Source organism: Perna viridis, chromosome 12 (assembly GCF_037379345.1).
Source record: "Perna viridis isolate PV_CMFRI_1.1 ecotype Kerala chromosome 12, ASM3737934v1, whole genome shotgun sequence".
NCBI classification, from domain to species: Eukaryota; Metazoa; Mollusca; class Bivalvia; order Mytilida; family Mytilidae; genus Perna; species Perna viridis.
This window is the reverse complement of record NC_142456.1, coordinates 14138322-14157938: the sequence shown is the minus strand read 5'-3', so window position 1 is coordinate 14157938 and position 19617 is coordinate 14138322. Positions and strand designations below refer to the sequence as shown.

Sequence of the window (19617 nt, the reverse complement as noted above, 5' to 3'; positions counted from 1 at the left end):
TTGATACACATGTATCAACGTATGGCCAGTAGTCAGACTTGTCTGTTCTCGAATCAAATAGAATTTTATTCATTATATTTATCAAAAAAATTGCAGTATTACAAATTTCAAAATACCTGATGCTTCATTCCTTGTATTGCACGTGGTAGAACCTCTCAGCAATGGATTTGGCTTCTTGTCTTGGTAGTTTTTGTTTTGAGTGCTTCTCGTATACAATTGATTTTTGGATTAAAGGTCTTCCTACATATTTGATTCTAATGCTGCTGATGACAGGTTACTATTTGAAACACGTGTATACACAGCATATCGAAATTTGCAATATGATTGGTATCTTTGTATTTACAAATTTGAATATAATTGCGGGAAAAATTAATTATGTTCGGTTGTAATCACATATTTTATTAATTATAGTCTGAGAAGAAATATACAGTGCTATTTTTTTCTTATTGTTATTTTGGCGAATACTTGTTGTAAAGATATATCTGTAATTTTGTTTGTTTGTGCTTATTGTAATTTATATTTTTCCTATATATTGGATGTCAGTCCTCTTGTATATCTGTGCCACGGTCCCTGTGATTTTCCATGTTTCAGAGATGGACCGAACTTGATCGACTGGACGCGTCACATGCAGTCAATAATTTTCCATTTCAACTTTTGTTACTATAGACTTGATTAAATGTGCACACAAAACACATAACATTCACCAGTTAAATTTAAAATGATACCAAAGGCGTTCCGAAAATTACATTATTCGCACGAAATTGTATTCATTAATTGAAGAAGAAAAAAACATGTTTCGGAAATGACGTTTAGGAACTTGCCTTTCCTTATATGGAAACAACAACATTGTAAAGTGAATCATTCGAAAATTACATCCTTTGCAGTCAAACAGCAAGTTAAGATTAATACTTTTGTGATTTCTTATTGTTTAAAGGAAGAAGGTATGCAGTTTGAGGGCTTACTGTCTGTTTATGCTGAATGAATCCAGTTATTGAGTTTCTTTACTTTGTAACTGTGTAATTTTGATATAGATCCTTTGGTATTTTTGTGAAAATAAGGATAGGTTGTGGGATCTTCTAGCTACATCTACTTAAGGATGTAGTGATTTAGGTACTGTAGTCATATGGCCATTGATGAATCATCTTTAGAAATAACGAACATTTTTCTAACTAATTTGCCACTTCGATTTTATAAACACTGAAGTCTGTAATTTAAAAGTGTCAAACAAGTCAAGGGGCAGGTAAACTGTGAAGCATCACAAATTTACAACTAGTCATTCATAGTTAACTTTGACATTGATTGCCGGTAGTCTTTGGGGTGTATATTTAATCCATTTAATTGCTTATTAGTCACCCAATAGATACATTTCAGCATTCGCGAATGATGGTCGATGCTGTTAAATTCTTCATATCATGAAAATTGCACTTGTAGGATTTTGATTTCAGCCTTTTGATTGGAGTCCTCTCACACAGTTCCAACAGACAGAAATTTGACAGTTAAATTGTGCTCTAGTTGAAGTGAAGATGTAAAAATCACTTTCCCATTCATATTGCACTTTCCCCGATTTTCTTTAGGAGAAAGTACTTAAATAAATCAAAGTTTTTAAAATCCCAGTTTAACTCTTTTGTTATCTGTTAACATATCCCCCATTTCCAAGCTTACAATTTTTTGGGTTATTGATTATTTTCTTACAAAATCAAGATATGCATGTAATAACTTTTTTTCAATGTCTAAACAATCACCTACATATGTAATTGCTTTCTGTTTCCAATTCAGAGTTTCATATTTTTCTTATGGAACTAGCATGGTTTTTGGTTCTCAGTATGGAAAACACCTGAAAGCAGTCTGGTTCCTTATTTCAACACAAGTTTACATCCATATTTTTTAACCACTTGGTGCCCAGTTTTTTTACTATCAAAGTGTTCTTGACCAAAAAAAAACCAAAAAAGCAAAAACGACATTTGAACAGCTGGGAAAGCAATTGCTTTCTATAATAAACCTTTCTCTGATACATTTGTACATTAATTACTCTCCCACAGGTAGGTCACACTAGAAAAAGCTCTTCTCCGTTCGTAAAATCTACTTTCCATGGGTGACACGAAATGAGAATCCTAGAGCCCTGAATAATTTCAGACATTGCACCTGACATCAGATTATGTCCATTATTGATTTAACCATAATTTCCCTTAGCAGTTGTATGACAGAAGCAGAGTTGTCTTTCATTTTATTCGTTACACGTGTCTCTGTTTACTGAATCCAATCATCAGTACTCACAGTTCATATCCTTAGTTAAAACAATTTTATAATTCTTGATGAGAAATCCCATTGTAATTCCACCATTTTTTTTGCTTTAGTGCTGATAGTTGACAAATACTGATCACTGTCATGACTACCAGTATTTTTCAATTTCTGTGTGGTGACAAAAATGTAATCTCCAACAAATTTGAAAATGAAAAAACAAATGGTGTGAATGATAACCTTCAGAAGATTTTTTGACACAAAATCTTGCGATAGTGTATGGTTTTGGTCAAATAACCAACAACTGAAAATCATCTTGGTAACAGAGTCATGATCGATTTGACAATGTGGATATTGTGATGCTTGATTTAAATGTAGTCTGATTAGAACAGTTCAAATTTAATGGAAAAACTGTTTTGTGATACTAATGTACAAATGATTTAACACAATTTTAGCGGCAATAAGTTGTAAATCAATTTTTTTTTTTTTTTAAGTTTGAACATTGTCTTACATATATGTACAGTGTATGTACATGTACAAACATGTACATGTATGTGATGCTGAGCATAAACTTAGTGTGACAGTCATTAGTCCAATGGTCATAAGTCTGCTTAGATTTTTACAGAGCCTCATTTGTAGTTAATCCAGTAATGTAATATATAAAAAATTACCCAAAATGAAGTTTGTTATACATGTATTTCTTTCCAATATTTTGTTTATTTGTTGCCACAGGAAAAGGTCATTGCAAGAAGTCAAAATGCATGAAAGATCATATTACAATGTACATGATGTACCAGTAACTTTTCTTACAGGACATACATCATTATACATTGTATGTAGGAATACATTTGTACAAATGTATATGTGTCAGATATTGTGAGTTTTAATATTTTTTAAAATGCAAATAACCAACTCAGTGATGAGTTTGCCTTATTTTCCAGATAACAGAATAAAAGATGTCATTAGATGGACAGTTTCGCCAGCTTATAATATCAGAGCCTCAGAAAAAGATTCCACCAGCTGTTGCCCCAAAACCTAAAATACAAAATTCTTCCCCAAAACCTTTCAGACCAGGTAAAACTTATCACATCTACTCTAATGAGGGACAGGGGTTCGAAATTACTTTCAAGAATGGAAGATCCTGAATTTTTCATAGTTTCTAATCAATTTATCAGTGGTGCACATGATGAAATACACATGTAAAAAAAATGTTTTTTAAGGGTTGAAATGAAAGTAAAAAGGAACAAGAATTGAATCCTGGATCTTAGGGAATCAAATAATGCAGAATTATTTTTGTTTTTGTTTGTTTGTTTTTTTTAATAAACTGCAAATAATCATATTGAAAAATATTTAATTAGTACATGTATGTATAAAAAGTATGTCATACCAATCCTGTTAAAGTTACATTTGATTGTGAAGGGATCTTTAAAAATGTGAATGATAACAAATAACATGTATGTAACAATAACAATGAATAATTGAATTATTAATTAGCTTCGGTTTGTTAGCATATATACATGTAAGTTGAAAACTGTAATATATGAAATGAGTAGACAGTTAAGATAACCCAGGACCAAACAGTTGTCCCCAGGCTAATATACATAGACTGAATAATTAATAAATGTTTTATTACCTGACTTTTTTCATAGTTCCCTGATTAAAGGTGCTTGTCAGCTTCATTGGCCTTTGGCATAAATATTTTTATAACTAGGCCAAAACAAAAGAAACTTAAGTAGTAGTCTTTGTAAGAATCATGCAAAATCTGAAAAATGTGATACACCCCAAAATAGGCTACATATTTTTAATTTTGTAATTAAGTTGTTTTATGGGTCTATACTATGAAATATGTAATTATGGGGCACTACTTAATACAGTCGACTCCACTTAATCGCATATCGCTATGCAATTAAGCGGAATCCACTGTAATACTATATTTTCATGAATGTGCATGTGCGCCATACATGTACCTAGGTGTGATTAAGTTATATAATTTAGTACTATGGGTGTTGGACTCTTACCTTTGTGTATCTTGAAATGTTTTAAACAAATTTTTAATCTAAAGGTATGAAGGAAATCTTGAAAATATTTTTTAAAACTTAGACATTGTCCTGAATTCTTTATTAAAATCAATTGAAGCTCATATACATGTAATAGCAATAATGGAAAGTAATGGTTTATCTTTCATTGCAAAGTCTATTATTGCAGGCGGAAGTACATACCGACAGTTCCAGAGGACTGAGGACTTTCCTCCACCACCTCCTCAGACTATTTACACTGAAGATCATAGTTTTCCACCTCCTCCTCCACCAGATACTGGAAGAGGTTACCAGGAGGAGGATTTTCCTCCTCCACCTCAATCTTCAGGATACGATGGTCGAGATGTGACATCACCCATCCATGTGACGACTGAGTACAATCAAAGTTCCTACAGTTCACAAGGTCAGTCATATGGAGGGAACCAGTTCTCTCCCTCTTCAGGAGGATTCCAGTCTGCTCAGAGATCAGAATATAGGACAGAATCCCCCATAGAGAACACCTTTCAGTCAGATGAAAGACATAGACGTTACTCTGGAAACTCACCATCAAATCAACAGAAGAGTAACTATGCTAATTTAGAGTCAATCCAGTCTGCTTATACTGGTTCTTCTCCTGCGCCACAAGAACCACCCATTTATGCTAAACCAAACATTAGGAGTGCCGATGTGTATAACAGGTAGAGAATGAAATACTTGTTAAAATTGAATTTCTCTTTTATTGTTTAAGATTTTATGGTAGAACTTTTGTATGGCCTTGTAGAATTATGTCTGGTGTTCGTAGGCCGTGATTCATATTAGAGGAACAGAAAATAATGTCCCAATAAATAAGACTTTTTTACAAAGATGATTAATGGCTCATTAAAATTCTTAATATCTTTAAATTGGTTCATTTTCAAAGTTAAAATCCAAATTACTGTGTTGGGATTCCATAAATAGAACATAAGAACAAAAATTAGTTGTTCACGGTTTACATGAGTATGGTAATTGAGATTACATTTAAACAAATGATCTGCCTTTATTCATCTTGAGTTATTACTAATAATAATGAATACTTCAAATCTCTTGTATGATTAATGTGAGGAAAAAAATTTGGACCAGACATGAATTAATGGTTGTTACACATACAAAAAGCAATCATAATAAAGTATGATTTTTGTTAAATTGAATTTCTTATTCACTCTATTAAAGGAGTCTAGAGTTAGAATGTAGAAACAGCATTGTGTATGTTTCTTAGTTTTTTTTGGTTTTTTTTTTCAATGAACAGGCCTTCCAGCAACTCTCCATCATTTCAGTACCAGTCGCCACAAACTCAACCTGGCTCATCACCCAACCAATATCAGTACTCACCAAATCAGACTAGTAGTTCACCAAACCAATATCAGTACTCACCAAATCAACCTAGTGGTTCACCTAATCAATATCAGTATTCACCAAATCAGCCATCAACCAATCAGTATTATACAAGACAGAACAGTGGAGAAAGGGTACGTCAGCTCAGTGGTGGATCAGCTGGATTCTCTCCTAGATATGTAAGCATCAAATAAGTACTGCTTTAACTGTTGTATGTTTGCTAAGTGAGATATCCAACTTCAAGTTCTTATGTGTAAAATTTTATAAGCACAAATGCTCTAAAAGCGCTTAATGGATTATGATGAAAATGTATGAAAATATCTTTTTATTTGATAGTTAAACATCATTTTAGATGTGCATAAAGGAAGATACACAATATATCTTATGTATTTAAGTGTTAATCTTGATTGAATTACATGTGAAGCATGGTTGTTCTTTAAGGGCTGTTCCATTTAAATTTACATGAGGAGGAGAGACACAATTTGTAGAAGAACCACCCCCACCAATATAAAAAAAAAATAAAAAATCAACATCCCTCCTTCCCATGCAGATTTAAGTGGAACAGCCCTAAGTGAACTTCATCACAGTATTTCTATTTGTATAATTTAATACTTCACACTGCAAATTAACTTAGGAAAAATCCCAGGATGCTGGGCTTTATGCTTATTTTAACATGGATGGGCACTATATTTTTCACTAAGCATCAGCAAAATAAAATTACTTCTTTTCTAACATGATAAAAAAATCTTTTTTGTCAGTGAGGCGCTCCTTAGGAACACATAATATTTGGCTCTTCCAATTACCTCCCTCTATTATTTATTTACAATAAGATACAATCATTTCAGCTGTTTCAGCAATTAAATTTAAATTCATTTATATATATAATTACAGATATATTCTAAGGAGTAACATTTATAATTACAAAAATGAAAATTGAACATCATTTACAAATAAACAATCCAACAGAATCGTGTCACAACATTACATGTGACATGGATGTAGGTCATTCATTCATGGTGGAAATGCCATGATAGGTCACTAAGGTTGGTCTAACAAAATATTAACAAATCACAGTCCTCTGAAACTTATTTCCTTCTTTGTGAATGACATTTCAATGTTGATTTGTTAGCATGATCACATCCTTCAATGCTTGACTGAAATCCCTGTTGCCGAAACCGTCATACAGTCAACTGGTATTTTGAACACATTCATTGCCAATGGAATCATCAGGTTCTTGATTTGGTTCCTCTCTATAGTAAATTGTTTTATAATTTAAAACCTGGTTATTAATAATTCAACCAATCTTCAAAGGTGGTACTGGTTATGAAGCCATATGTATTTGTTTACTTATACAATACATTTTACACCTGTTTTTACATGGGAGTGTTGATAGAATAGCCTAACACAGATATTTCTATGTTTTCTTATGTAGTATGCTAAGATCATAATAGAGTAGAGGCATTTCGTAAGAAGTATTATTGACTTTGTTGCTTTCATAATTAGAAAATGATTACAATCGATGAATACAATGAAAAGTGATCCATTCATTACAATGTTTGTACAAGTGCAAGCAGGGTTTTACACTATTTAGAGACCTACTTTGTTTACAAAGCAGATGTAACCCGCCATATTAGAAAAAAATAGCATGTACTGTGTGTATGAAAGGTTTTTGTATTGATAAAATCCTGATAACATATGACAAAGTGTTAAGTAGCACTCCAGCTAAGATTCATGCAAAATGTGATTCATTGATAAAAAGCCTACATATTTTTATTTTTGATATTTTGTTTGAATTACCATAGTAAACAGAAATTGACATTCAGTTTTTCATATAACCTGTGTTCTTAGGATATAAAATTTTATAGAATGCACTGTAGATTTCAAAATTAAGGGAAATAACTCTGTAGATGACACTCAGATACAATAGATTCTAATGGATTTTCAATGTTGATAATCTACGAAGAGCAGGCAGATTTGAATGAATAATTACTCATTTCATAGTATAGACCCATAAAACTACTCAATTACAAAAATGAAAATATGTAGCCTTTTTTGGGGTGTGTCACATTTTTCAGATTTTGCATGATTCTTACAAAGACAGCTACTTAATAATGCATGTGAAATGATATAATCTTACCCTACACTTTCACAAATTTTTGGAATAACCAAACATTACTGGAAAGTGATTATGTTATGTTATGTATATGTAACAGGTTAACTGTTATTAATTTAACCCACTCAAGGTTAGGGCTACAATGATACACCTGCCTCACAATACATGTGATAGAAGCTGAAAGGTGTCAATTCAATACACATCGGCTGTCCTATGTATTTTCTTCAATTTGGAATACAAAATATTCAACAGATTTAAAAATGAAGAATTTGTTGAAGCCAAGTTTTATTCTTTGTCTATAATTTGATTTTAACAAAGATTAATGGATTTTTTTCTCACTAGACATGTCCTACTTTACTACTTACATAGTAATTTCCTCAGTTGTTTGAAAAAAAGTTTTATTATGACCTGTATCATATTATATCATATATTAAGATAAAAATATACCTCTTTTGTATATGCATTATATGTGTTTTTTTGGACCCTATAGCACATACCCTACAAATGTATATTACACCTCTAGACCTATATTGCAAACCCTATATCAGACACCTAGACCTATGTCACATACCCTATATTGCACCCCTACACAGAACACACTTAAAATATGTGATATAATGAACATGACATGTCAAAATCTGTGTCACATGTAGTATCAACCCTTGACCTTCATTTATATGACCCTGAGGTCAGTGACCCTTGGGATAATATAGGAGTCTGGGTTGATGCAGCATGTGATACAAATTTTGACTTGTAACATTAAAGGTATGTATTGAAACCTCAGTCAAGTTTACTGTATCGTATTGTGACCAGAAGTACCATGATACATCTATATCGTAATGAATCATTTCATCCTTACACTAACAGGGGAAAGACTAGAAATTATACAGAATTATCAGGAAATCCTTTCATTATCATACAGTTGAAATTATATTCGTTCCATTTATCTCGTTTTAGGATGATGGAACCAGACCTGTACCAGGTCCCCAAGTACCACCAGCCACCACAGGTCAACAGGGACCCAGTAAGGAAGCAGAAGTTGATGCTTTAACTAGTTTACTGATGGAAAACATGACTTCCTCTAGTGACCCAGACTTTTATGGTAACTTATTGTTACTTTAAACTCCAATTATTTTCACATAATTTAATTTCGGAAGCAGTATGCTTTCTGATTGGATAAAAAACTGTTTCCATCATCCATAGACCAAATTTTTCAATGCCCGTGATTAAAACTTGAAAATAACCTGCTATGCAGGTTATTTAGTGTGCACCACATGATTGCGTTTATTTCTTCATAGACCGAAAAAAATATAATAGTCATTCCTTAAATGAAACTTCTATTCACTAAAGTCGTAAAGACATAAAATTTACAGAACATTGTCTTAACACCTTCACATATCTATGGTTCTAAACACTTCTTAATAATTACTTGCTTTAATCCTGGAAGTTAGTACTCTGAAATACATAGCATGAAATTAAGTTTCTGCTTCATTAAATAGTGTTATTACATGTACATGTATTATTAATTGCATCTTTATACATGTTAAATCAGTGCAGTCAAGCTTTATTATACACCCACGTTATTTGGAGATAATTATCAATAATTAATATTAATAGCTCCCAGATTGTTAAGCGTTTTTTTTTTTGTTCGCACAAAATGTAAGTTTACCCAGAATTTTCAATAATAACTTTGCAGTTATTGTCTTATTGTGTAAAATAAGCAAAATCTTTGATATATTATGTACATATATTCATATTGGATATTGTTACATAAAAAGTTGGTTTTTTTTTTATTCTTGATTGAATAGATTTTTAAATACAGTTAATTTGAAATAGACCTGACAGATGATAAAAATGACCTTTGGATTTACTCATATAAAAAACCAGAAGCTCTTCATGTAATCCAGAAAACTAATAAAAATGACAACTATCAGCAAGACAATAGTGTAAAATTATCTTCTTTCAACTCATGCAGCCTTACAAAATTTACTGAAAATTGTAGCCATCCTAGCTGAAGAAAATGAGAGTCAAATTTATTTGTAAATTTTATTTTTAGGAATATGTTGTCGCTGTAATCAGAAAGTTATCGGTGAGACCAATGGATGTACTGCCCAGGAACAGGTGTACCATGTATCTTGTTTTACCTGTATGGATTGTGGTAAGTTACTGGTGATAGTAATGGATGTACTGCCCAGAAACAGGTGTACCATGTATCTTGTTATACCTGTATGGATTGTGGTAAGTTACTGGTGAGAGTAATGGATGTGCTGCCCAGGAAAAGGTGTACCATGTATCTTGTTCTACCTGTATGGATTGTGGTAAGTTACTGGTGAGAGTAGTGGATGTACTCTCCAGGAACAGGTGTACCATGTATCTTGTTCTACCTGTATGAATTTTGGTATTTCTTACATAATGTATTGTGTAGATATACAAAGAATTGTTTTTAAGTCATAACAGAAAATTTGACAGCAAGGCTTCAAGAGCATACACCTCTATTGGTTAATAAATTATGATCTGCCCTGGAGACAGTTATATCAAAAACAGATATCTTTTTCATTAATTGAAAAAAATCTTTTAGTATAGTCAGCATTTGGTTTTCTATAGTGCATACAAACTGAAAAATATTTTCAGAATATTATCTCGACAGACCTAAGAAATTCCCATTAGGCTTTATGCAATTTTGATTTTAATTATTTGAATATAATCTGTCTGTATGAATGTTGGAACAGCTACCGGTATTTGATTATTTGATGTAAATATAAACAAAAAGCCATGTGCTCAGGCTACATAATAAAACTAGGTCACTTCAAGTAATTTGAATATCTATAGGTATCAATACAGGATTACAAAGAATGTTTTGTGATGTTTAATTGACACCTTTAGATATTCAAATTTGATGATGTCACATGACTTAGTTGTTCACCTGAATATTCAAAAAGCTCTTACAATACTAAGGCATACAAAAAATAATAAAAATTTGTAAAAAGGGAAATTACATTTAGGTTTTATTCATTTAGATAAAATACTGAAAATATTTCCCAGAGTTTGTATATACTATTTTGAATAATGAGCTTTTAAGATTTTTTTTCTGTAGATTAATTAAACTCAAATGGACAATATAGCTAGTAAACATTTACATGATATAATACTAAATAAATGGTCTTAACATAGTTACTTCCCCGTGCAGGTCTGGTTGTTTAAAAGAATAGGCCTGCAGCAGCGCTAAGCTTGTCGTAAAAGGCGACTAAATAGTGCTCAGAAACCTAGCCGGGGGTTAGGCGCTCTGTCCACAGAGCAACTGGGATATGTGCCCCAGGTGGTGGAATGGGGTACCCCTGGCATGTTACATACTGGGGTTGTCAGGCTATAATACGGAAAACGTGACCGCAAACCATAGTGGTGCACCGTGTTGGGAAAGATGCCACGTTCCTCGCACATTAAAGAACCCTGCTATGGTATTCAATAGGAGTAGGAACCTTTGCGCTCCGCCACAGGAGGCTAAATTGCCTGACCTTACCCATCCCCCCTTTTTCTAGTGGCAATCAAAATTTGTCGACTCTGTTGTCCTTGTGACCCATCCTTTTTTTTATCATTTCATGTTCATTGTCTGAATATAGCTGAAATATTGCTGCTCGGACGTTAAACCCCAACAAACAAACAAACATTAACATAGTTACTTCCTCTTAGCTATGTAGACACAGCTTCCAAGTTCTTAATTTGTTGATAACAAATTTTCAATTTAATTTGTTATTCTATTACAGGGACAATGTTAACTGGAAAACAATTCTATTCTTTGGACAACAAGCCTTTCTGTGAAGCCTGCTACATAGTAAGTATACATCTAGTCAGGAATCGGAAAACGCTTTTCATATCATTTGGCAAGAAATCAAATATTCACTTCTGATGACTGAAAAAAAATAACATGGCCTACTAAATTCCACTAATATATTTGTTTAATTTTAGAAACAGTACTTGGAAATTTTAGTAGCAAATTTAAATTTGTGATGTCTGTGTCATACAAAATTAAAGATGTTTGATATAATTTGACATATGATAGTGAATTTAAAACTGGAAGGAGGCGAATTAAATAGAAAAACTGATAAAAATGATCATACAAATTTTCATTGTTTACAGTTTTTATGGTATCCTTTATTCTTTTAGCACATTGCATGAAATTTAATGATCATGGTTAAATTGACACTAAACTCTGCCATCTTACTTGCATGTATTTTTGTTTTCATTTACATATTTTGTTACTTTTCAGAACACCTTAGAGAGATGTTCAGTGTGTTCAAAGCCAATCACTGACAGAGTATGTAGATTGATGTGGTTACTTTTAAGTAGCACTCCATATGCAAAGTGTGATTCATGGTTTAAAATGTTACAGTAAACAGAAAGTAGCATGTGGCTTTCAATAAAACCCTTTTTCTCAGGAGATAAAAATTATATTGAATATACTGTAGAATTCAAAATTAAGGGAGATAACTCTGTAAATGACACTAAAATACAATAGAAACTGTTGAATTTTCAATGTGGATTATCTCCCAAGAGCAGACAGATTGGAATGAATAAACGGAATAATTATATATTTTCATCATATAGACCTATAAAGCAACTTAATCACAAAAATTTGTAGCCTCTTTTGGGGTGTATCACTTATTAGAATTTGTATGATTCTTACAAAGACAGACCTGGCGAAATCATTTTTCAACCGGTTGGACATTTGGTCCGGCAACCTAACAAAATCTGTTGGACCGAACCATTATCTGCTGGACCGAAATCATTTCCCTGATCCAATTTAAATTTGCCTTGATTCAGTCGCCATCTTTAAACCAGAAGTTCCAGTTGAGGCGTGTTTAATAAAAAAAAAGTACCGGACATCTGGTCCGGAAATCACACAAATTTTACCAGACTGGCGGCTAAAAGTACCAGTCATGTCCAATGGTAATTAATGCAAGTGGGAAAGACCAACATGATTGACTGTAGTATTATACTGCTCTTGATTCTCATGCTTACATAAACAACCGTTTGAACAATTTATGCTTGTTCATAAAATGCTTCACAGTTCATGAAGTGTAAATTGCCCCTAATTTGGTCTTATTGCTTACACACCCAACTGTGCCACTAGATAATTACTCATTGCTATATGCATATGAGAATCATGTAATAATTTACATATGATAGCCATGTGATTCTCATATATAAATCATTATTAGGGGAAACATGTCAACTGAAACACAATTACCATTGATATTTTCACTATATTATGAATCGTAGGGCCATATTTGAACTAGTTTTCATACACCACCACATGAAGTAGCAAGGTGTGATACCCTCCAAAAAGTTGTCCATCAATCTATCAGCCCCCAACAGTTTCCAAATGATAACTTGTAAATGGATTTGAAACTTTGCACAGTTGTTTAGTTCCATACAGGATAAGTTAAATTTTTAGCAAAATTCAAAATGTAGTTTTCGAGGCTATTTTGAACTTTTGACATCCCCCTTTTTTTTCACCATTACACAGTGGAGTATCATTTAATGTTTCATTTATGCCCTATTTTCATTTGAGCATTTTTCACAGATACAAAATGAGTTATTTACACCAAAGGATTTTTTTTCTTTTTCTTAAAAGACATAAATGTCATTAAAAACAAGCTTTCAAGCTGGAGTGGACATGCAAAATACACCAGTAGATTGAACAACATTGAATCTAATAATTAAGGAAGTAGACCTTGGTTAAGGGACATAACTCTTGAAATCAGTGATGTGTTTGTATCATATTCAATTTCACCAAACCTATTAAGCTTTCATTTGGAACAAGATGAAATCAATCCAAGTTACTTTGATGCTTTCATGAGATTGATATAAAGATCCTGAATGCAATGTTCCAATGATTTGTAAGAGTTATTTCCCTTACCTTAGGTCTGCCTCCTTAAGGAATCAGTTTATGAGTAAAATATTTTAAAACTGTGACTATTTTAGTTTCCACTGTATGTGCTAGTTTATTACAGTTATTAAGAGTATTTTAAAACAATGGCTTTTTTAGTTTCCGCTACATACATGTATGTATATTTGTTACAGTTATTACGAGCAACAGGGAAGCCATACCATCCTGATTGCTTTGTTTGTGTGGTGTGTGGAAAGAGTTTAGATGGCATTCCTTTTACTGTAGATGCTACAAGTCAGATTCATTGCATTGAAGATTTTCACAAGTAAGTCAATAGAAATAAATAGGTTGCCTATCTGAGAAAAAAGTTATCCTTCTGGAAATGGTCAGTTTTTAATTGGAATAATTTAGTGAACAAGTTTAAGTATACATGTACATAAAATATTATTGGAATTGAAGATTGAGACTAATGCATGTAGTAGCTGAAAACAAGTTTTTCGACAAATTGAGGCAATTGTACTGTTAATATTTCTGTTTCCAATGAAAGAACATTTGTGTACAGGCAATCAAAAACCAAGTCTTTATAACAGAAAAAGATACTAACAGTGATTCAGTTGTTTGTGTCTGTTTTCCATGTCTGGTCTTTGTCCCTGGGTATGATTTCTGCTACAATCTTGGTTCCCTTGATTACCCTTTCAAAAATGACGCAGTTATTATGAATATTTTGTTTACAACAATGTTAAAATAATCGTGAAGTAAAAATAAAAATATTAAAAAAAAGCTTTAAAACTCAAATATAATCTTTAAACATTAGCCTAGTATTGGCAAAAATATAATTGCAACAATTCTTTTTATTGTAGGAAATTTGCCCCAAGGTGTTGTGTATGTCATCAACCAATCATGCCAAAGAAAGGTCAAGAGGAGACTGTTAGGGTCGTTGCCATGGATAAAAGCTTCCATGTTGAGTGCTACAGATGTGAGGTAAGTACACAAAATTCTTATTATCTCCCTTACATTATCAATAATGTTTTTCATGTAGAAGCTTCTTGTACTGGCCCTTGTTTTAAGGAATAAAAATTAATCATCTGAAAATCTAGAGTTTTTAGTGATCTGCCTGCTGGATTAGGGTGAAATGAATTTCATTCCTTTGCAAAAGTAGTTGTGAAGTATGTAGTAATGCTACCTTCCAAAACTGATATTTTAACACACTCAAAGTCTAACTATTTTTACCAAACTTGGCACATACTTAGACCATGTAAATATCTTTAAATTTTCATGATCATAGGTCAAGTTTAATGGTCATAGTGAAATGGCCAAGAGACATCACACATTGTTTCTGTTACCTTTGGATATATCAATGTACATCAGGTGTAGAATATAGTTAGGAAATTAAATTATATGATGATATAGTTTTATCATGTCACATAGAGTTATTTTGGCAGGTATAACATTTGGCAATTTTGAAGCAAAATATACAAAATTTCAGCATTTCTAATTTTGGATGATGAAAGAGTAATCAAGGGAACCAAGGTTTGTTAGAGTTCTAGCGCAATACAAAAAGTCTGCGTAGTTTTGGCAAGCTCTGGCATAGCGTATGAGTTGTGATATGTGCACCAAGTACGTAAGTTGGCGGAATTAATTTTGGCTTTTGTAAGACAAGACAACCCAAATATGCCAAAATTAGTACCTCAAAAATTGATATATATATATATATATAAAACTATATATATGTATGTTTGCTAGGACTGTGGAATGCAGCTGTCTTCTGATGCTGAGGGTCGCGGATGTTACCCATTGGATGAACACATTCTCTGTAAAAACTGCAATGCCAGAAGGATACAAGCAATGACCACAAAGATGACAACAGAACTGTGAACAGTAATGGACCTTGGTACAGCTAACAACCAAAATAATGAACATGATGATATATAGAGGGATGGGAAATAAGCAGAAAATATATATTGTGATACAGACTGTTAAGCCATATATTTTATTCTATTTATGCTATTTATTTTACTTTTATATCATGCAAATTTAAAGGATATGGTGTTAATGTTACAGGGTTTGTCCTATTCCATCTTTTGGAATCTTTGAATTGGACTGGTTACTGAAGAGCAATTGTAAAAATGCAAAACCAATTTGCTGGTTTATTGTCTTATAATGTTCTCATCAGATTAGGTGAAACCTGAATCAACTATCATTGACTATCATTGATCATGAAGTTTTAAAAAAATTGGTGGGGGGGGGGGGTATTAAGAGAGTGTCCTAGCAAAAACCAGGCAGTGGGTGGCACATGAAAAATTTTGTTTAAAAAAAAAATTCATCCATTTCATATTATAGATGCATCCTTTCTCAAAGTTGATGGTTAGTTTTTGATTAACTGCAATTTAAAGAGAAATATTTACATAGAAAGCATTGAAATTCATTGAAAAAAGGAGCATGTCTAACTTTATGCAAAATTTAGTCGCTTTCTTAGGGAATTTCAGTATCATTTTCTGAGCTCTTCGTTGTTGATTTAAAAAAATCTTTTTTACTATTTGACGTACATCTGATGTAAACAATTTTTGGAACATCAAAGTCAGTGGGATAGAATTTACCATGTGCCACCCAAATCATAGGAAATGCCTGATTTCTACACAAATAGTTTCTTTACATATGGCAGATGTTTTGTCTTTTGCCATCATTTGTAAGTACTGTCTATCAGGTTAGTATTGAACATCAGCTTTTGTTATGGTTTTGGCTCCAAAATGTTCAATTTAAAAATCTCCAAATTTCCAGGGTATTTATTGTTCGTGTCATTTACTTGTATAACTGTTAAAATTTCAGCATGAAATATTTTATGCAGTATTAACAGTGAATATTTTTGAAGAAGTATTTTATGTGATGTAGACACCATGATTTTTGTGATGAGGTATTGTATACAAAATTGACAGTAAAATTTTGGCCTGGGGTATGTGATGTGATATACCCAGTATACTGCATGTATATCTACTTTGAATATACTGAAATTGAGACACAAGAAGATTGCAGCTTAAGTTGAGCACTAATGGTTGCTTGGTAACTGGAATCTGGTTGCTTAGTTACTGGTTATTTGGCAACTTAAAGCTTGATGCCAATTTTTATTAGTTTTCTATGATATTCTGAAACAGGTGCAATACAATGAAATTATGTGCTAAATCAGAACTTTTTATACTTGTTCTTAAGATTAATCTTTTTAAAGGTTTTTTGTTTTTATATTTGAAACCGAACAAGTTCAGTGTTGTGATATCAAGTGCTAATTTACATAATTCATATATTAATGTGCATATAGTTATAAATGTATTAGCTCCTTTGGTTTGCTGGGCTATACATGTGTAATCTTTAATATATATATATGTAACTATTTATTGCTTCTTAAGTTCTCTTTGTATTGTTCTTTTAAAAATCAATTGATATTTTGTTCTTGATGATATGACATTTTGAAAATTCATGTAAATGCTATATTGTGAGTCTAGAAAGTGCTGAGCTGGTTATAAATGTCACAGCTACACATTTAAAAGACCCTTTATTTTGTGAGCTCAGCTGGTACTTCTTTGAGGTTCGTGGTACAATTTCCTACAAAAGCTTAATTAGGTCATAACCAAATTATTATGTGTAAGTATTTAGGTATTGTACCTACATTGCGGAAGTAACTTAGCACAAAAGGATAATGTTTTTTTTTTACGTCTTTCTTATATATAAGATTTGAATGAGCTATCAGTCTGTTAGGAACTTTTTCTGAAGTTTCTGGTAGTGCTGTTGTTTTCTATTATTATGGGTTTCCCAATCTTTTCTTGGATGTCTTTTTTATACCCCTAATTTTGGGGTTATATGTAGGTATCACCCATCTCATTTCTTGTTGAGAGCAACTCTTTCTAAATCCAAATGTATCATGACATCATGGTTTGGAGGTTGGGCCTATTATATAGAAGTACTTAGCAGAAGATAAGGGTTTTTGGATAATTGCAAGGGGAGATAAAACCAATTTTAGGGCTTAAAATTTTACCAGTCTAAGTGAGGTAGGGAGTATCCAATTTGTGAGTTTGCTCACAGTATTTTAGTTTTTGACTGTGATAGAAGATCAATCAAGCCAATTTTCATGTTAATTCCCAAGCTGTTGATAAATGCTTCAAATGTATGAAGATAATTTATATTTTTGTACCAATATTAATATAGTTGATTTAAGTGACTAAGGTTTTTCAACCTACCAGTTTATTTTTAGTTGCTGCTTTTGAGATCACATGTTTATAGGTCTGAAGGTGTTTGTCACATGACTTTTCAACCTACCAGTTTATTTTTAGTTGCTGCTTTTGAGATCACATGTTTATAGGTCTGAAGGTGTTTGTCACATGTAAATTTGTAATGTATAACTGCCTTTGTGTTTTGTGTGTATACTTCTGCTTAAAAGGTTTTGAAGTAATTACTTTAGTTGAAATTGATGCTGAAAAGCAGTTACACATTTATAAAGTGAATACATTGAAAAAAAATATGATATTTTGTCCTCTTTAAAGTACTTATAGTGTAAAAAATTAAAGCAATAATCTTTCAAACGACTTGTATCATTACCTTTTTTTTTTATTTTAATATTTTTTTTAAAGTTATATGTCAATCTTGCCAGGCATTTTGTATAATTATATATGCAGAATTTTGTATATTTTATTACAGAGTGTTTCTTTTTTGTTCCTTCTAAGGAATTTTTAGTTCTACTTTCTTTATGACCTGTATACATTTTGCTTTATAAATGTTTTCATGGAATGCATATTGTAACCATGTTTTAAAATCAGTTGCTAGGATAAAATTTGTCTACACCAAACCCCAAATAAACTGGATACCTGTCTAGACATCCTCTGATGCACTCTGTTGTCAGACTCATTACTTTTTTAACCTGTGTGTGTGTGTGTAGACATCTGTCTAAACTGAACAAAATCATCAGTGTAAATGGTGTTTGGTTTAGACAGGTAGATATGTTTTACTGTATCTGTATTTTTTGTATCTATGTTACATTTTCCCACCAATTTTCCTCAATCAGTGGAAATATTTGCAACAAAAATATTTTTGCAAGAGAAGTAAAGGTCATGTAAACTTCTATTTGGGTTCTTTCTTACTGTAAACATATTAATTAAGTTATCTTCGCCAAACTCTTTTTAGACTGTGAAAATGTAGATGTAATTTGTGATTGTCCATATCAACAGTGATGCAATTTTACCATTTCTTTGATAATCATCAAATTGATCCCAGTTCGCAGCAGTTACATGTCACACATTGTTGCAGTTCTAGTATGCTGAATGATCAATAAAATACTTTGGATGTCTTTTGTGTCAATTCACTGATGACAAGCTGATCTCCCAAAAAGGATCCCCTCTATCATCCGACTGTAAGGCAACACAGTTCTGGTAAAAAGGAACTTGATGTACATGTGCACTGTTTGAAAACAAGACAGCAAGTTTTATCGACTATACTTGGGGTTCTTTAAAGGGGCCTCATATATTGATCAAAGGTTTTTGTTCTATTCATTTTCAAGTTCAAAATATCTTTTATGATTTGGTAGGTTTTTTTATTGAAAAAAATGAAGTATTGTTACACTGTATTCCCACCTATGGTGAGTTTGAGTAACAGATGGTTTACCTTACTCAAAGTACTTGTAGATATTTTATGTTACATTTGAATGGAGTGTGGGCGAAAGTCCTTCAATCAACATTTTTAATTTTCTTGTACTGTAGTATTCCCTGAAGCTGTATTCTAGAACCCGGTGTAATTTACATATACAATTTATTTATTATGTAAATTATTATAATTTAGTAGGTGCTTAGTGCCATGCCTATATTACTAGGTATTGGACCATATGTGTAGTTAAGGTGTCAAGTCAGCTTTAACTTGATCAAAAGCTGGAGAGATATAAAGCATTGCATACTTCACTGCATACCTACCTTTAAATTCATAATCAATTAAGAATTATAGAAACTGGATAACTCCGA

The 19617-nt window shown here is 32.2% G+C and overlaps 1 protein-coding gene across 1 annotated transcript; it reads left to right on the top strand.

Moving 5' to 3' along the window:
• The first annotated feature begins 809 nt into the window (after positions 1-809).
• On the top strand, positions 810-18953 carry LOC148601305 (uncharacterized). The gene is made up of 11 exons (XM_088555050.1): positions 810-941; positions 3180-3312; positions 4444-4951; positions 5539-5803; positions 8695-8839; positions 9794-9895; positions 11499-11566; positions 12002-12049; positions 13819-13949; positions 14485-14605; positions 15368-18953. Exons 2-11 carry the CDS (start codon positions 3195-3197, stop codon positions 15497-15499), a joined length of 1638 nt encoding a protein of 545 aa, XP_088411176.1. The 5' UTR covers positions 810-941; positions 3180-3194; the 3' UTR covers positions 15500-18953.
• Positions 18954-19617: the final 664 nt, after the last annotated feature.

What these genes read in the sequence shown, in the direction of transcription:
- LOC148601305 (XM_088555050.1), top strand. Translation starts at nt 3,195, where the DNA reads ATGTCATTAGATGGACAGTTTCGCCAGCTTATAATATCAGAGCCTCAG. An exon ending in CCCAAAACCTTTCAGACCAG is followed by an intron (nt 3,313 to 4,443) that starts GTAAAACTTATC and finishes CTATTATTGCAG; the next exon opens with GCGGAAGTACATACCGACAG. An exon ending in TGCATTGAAGATTTTCACAA is followed by an intron (nt 13,950 to 14,484) that starts GTAAGTCAATAG and finishes TTTTTATTGTAG; the next exon opens with GAAATTTGCCCCAAGGTGTT.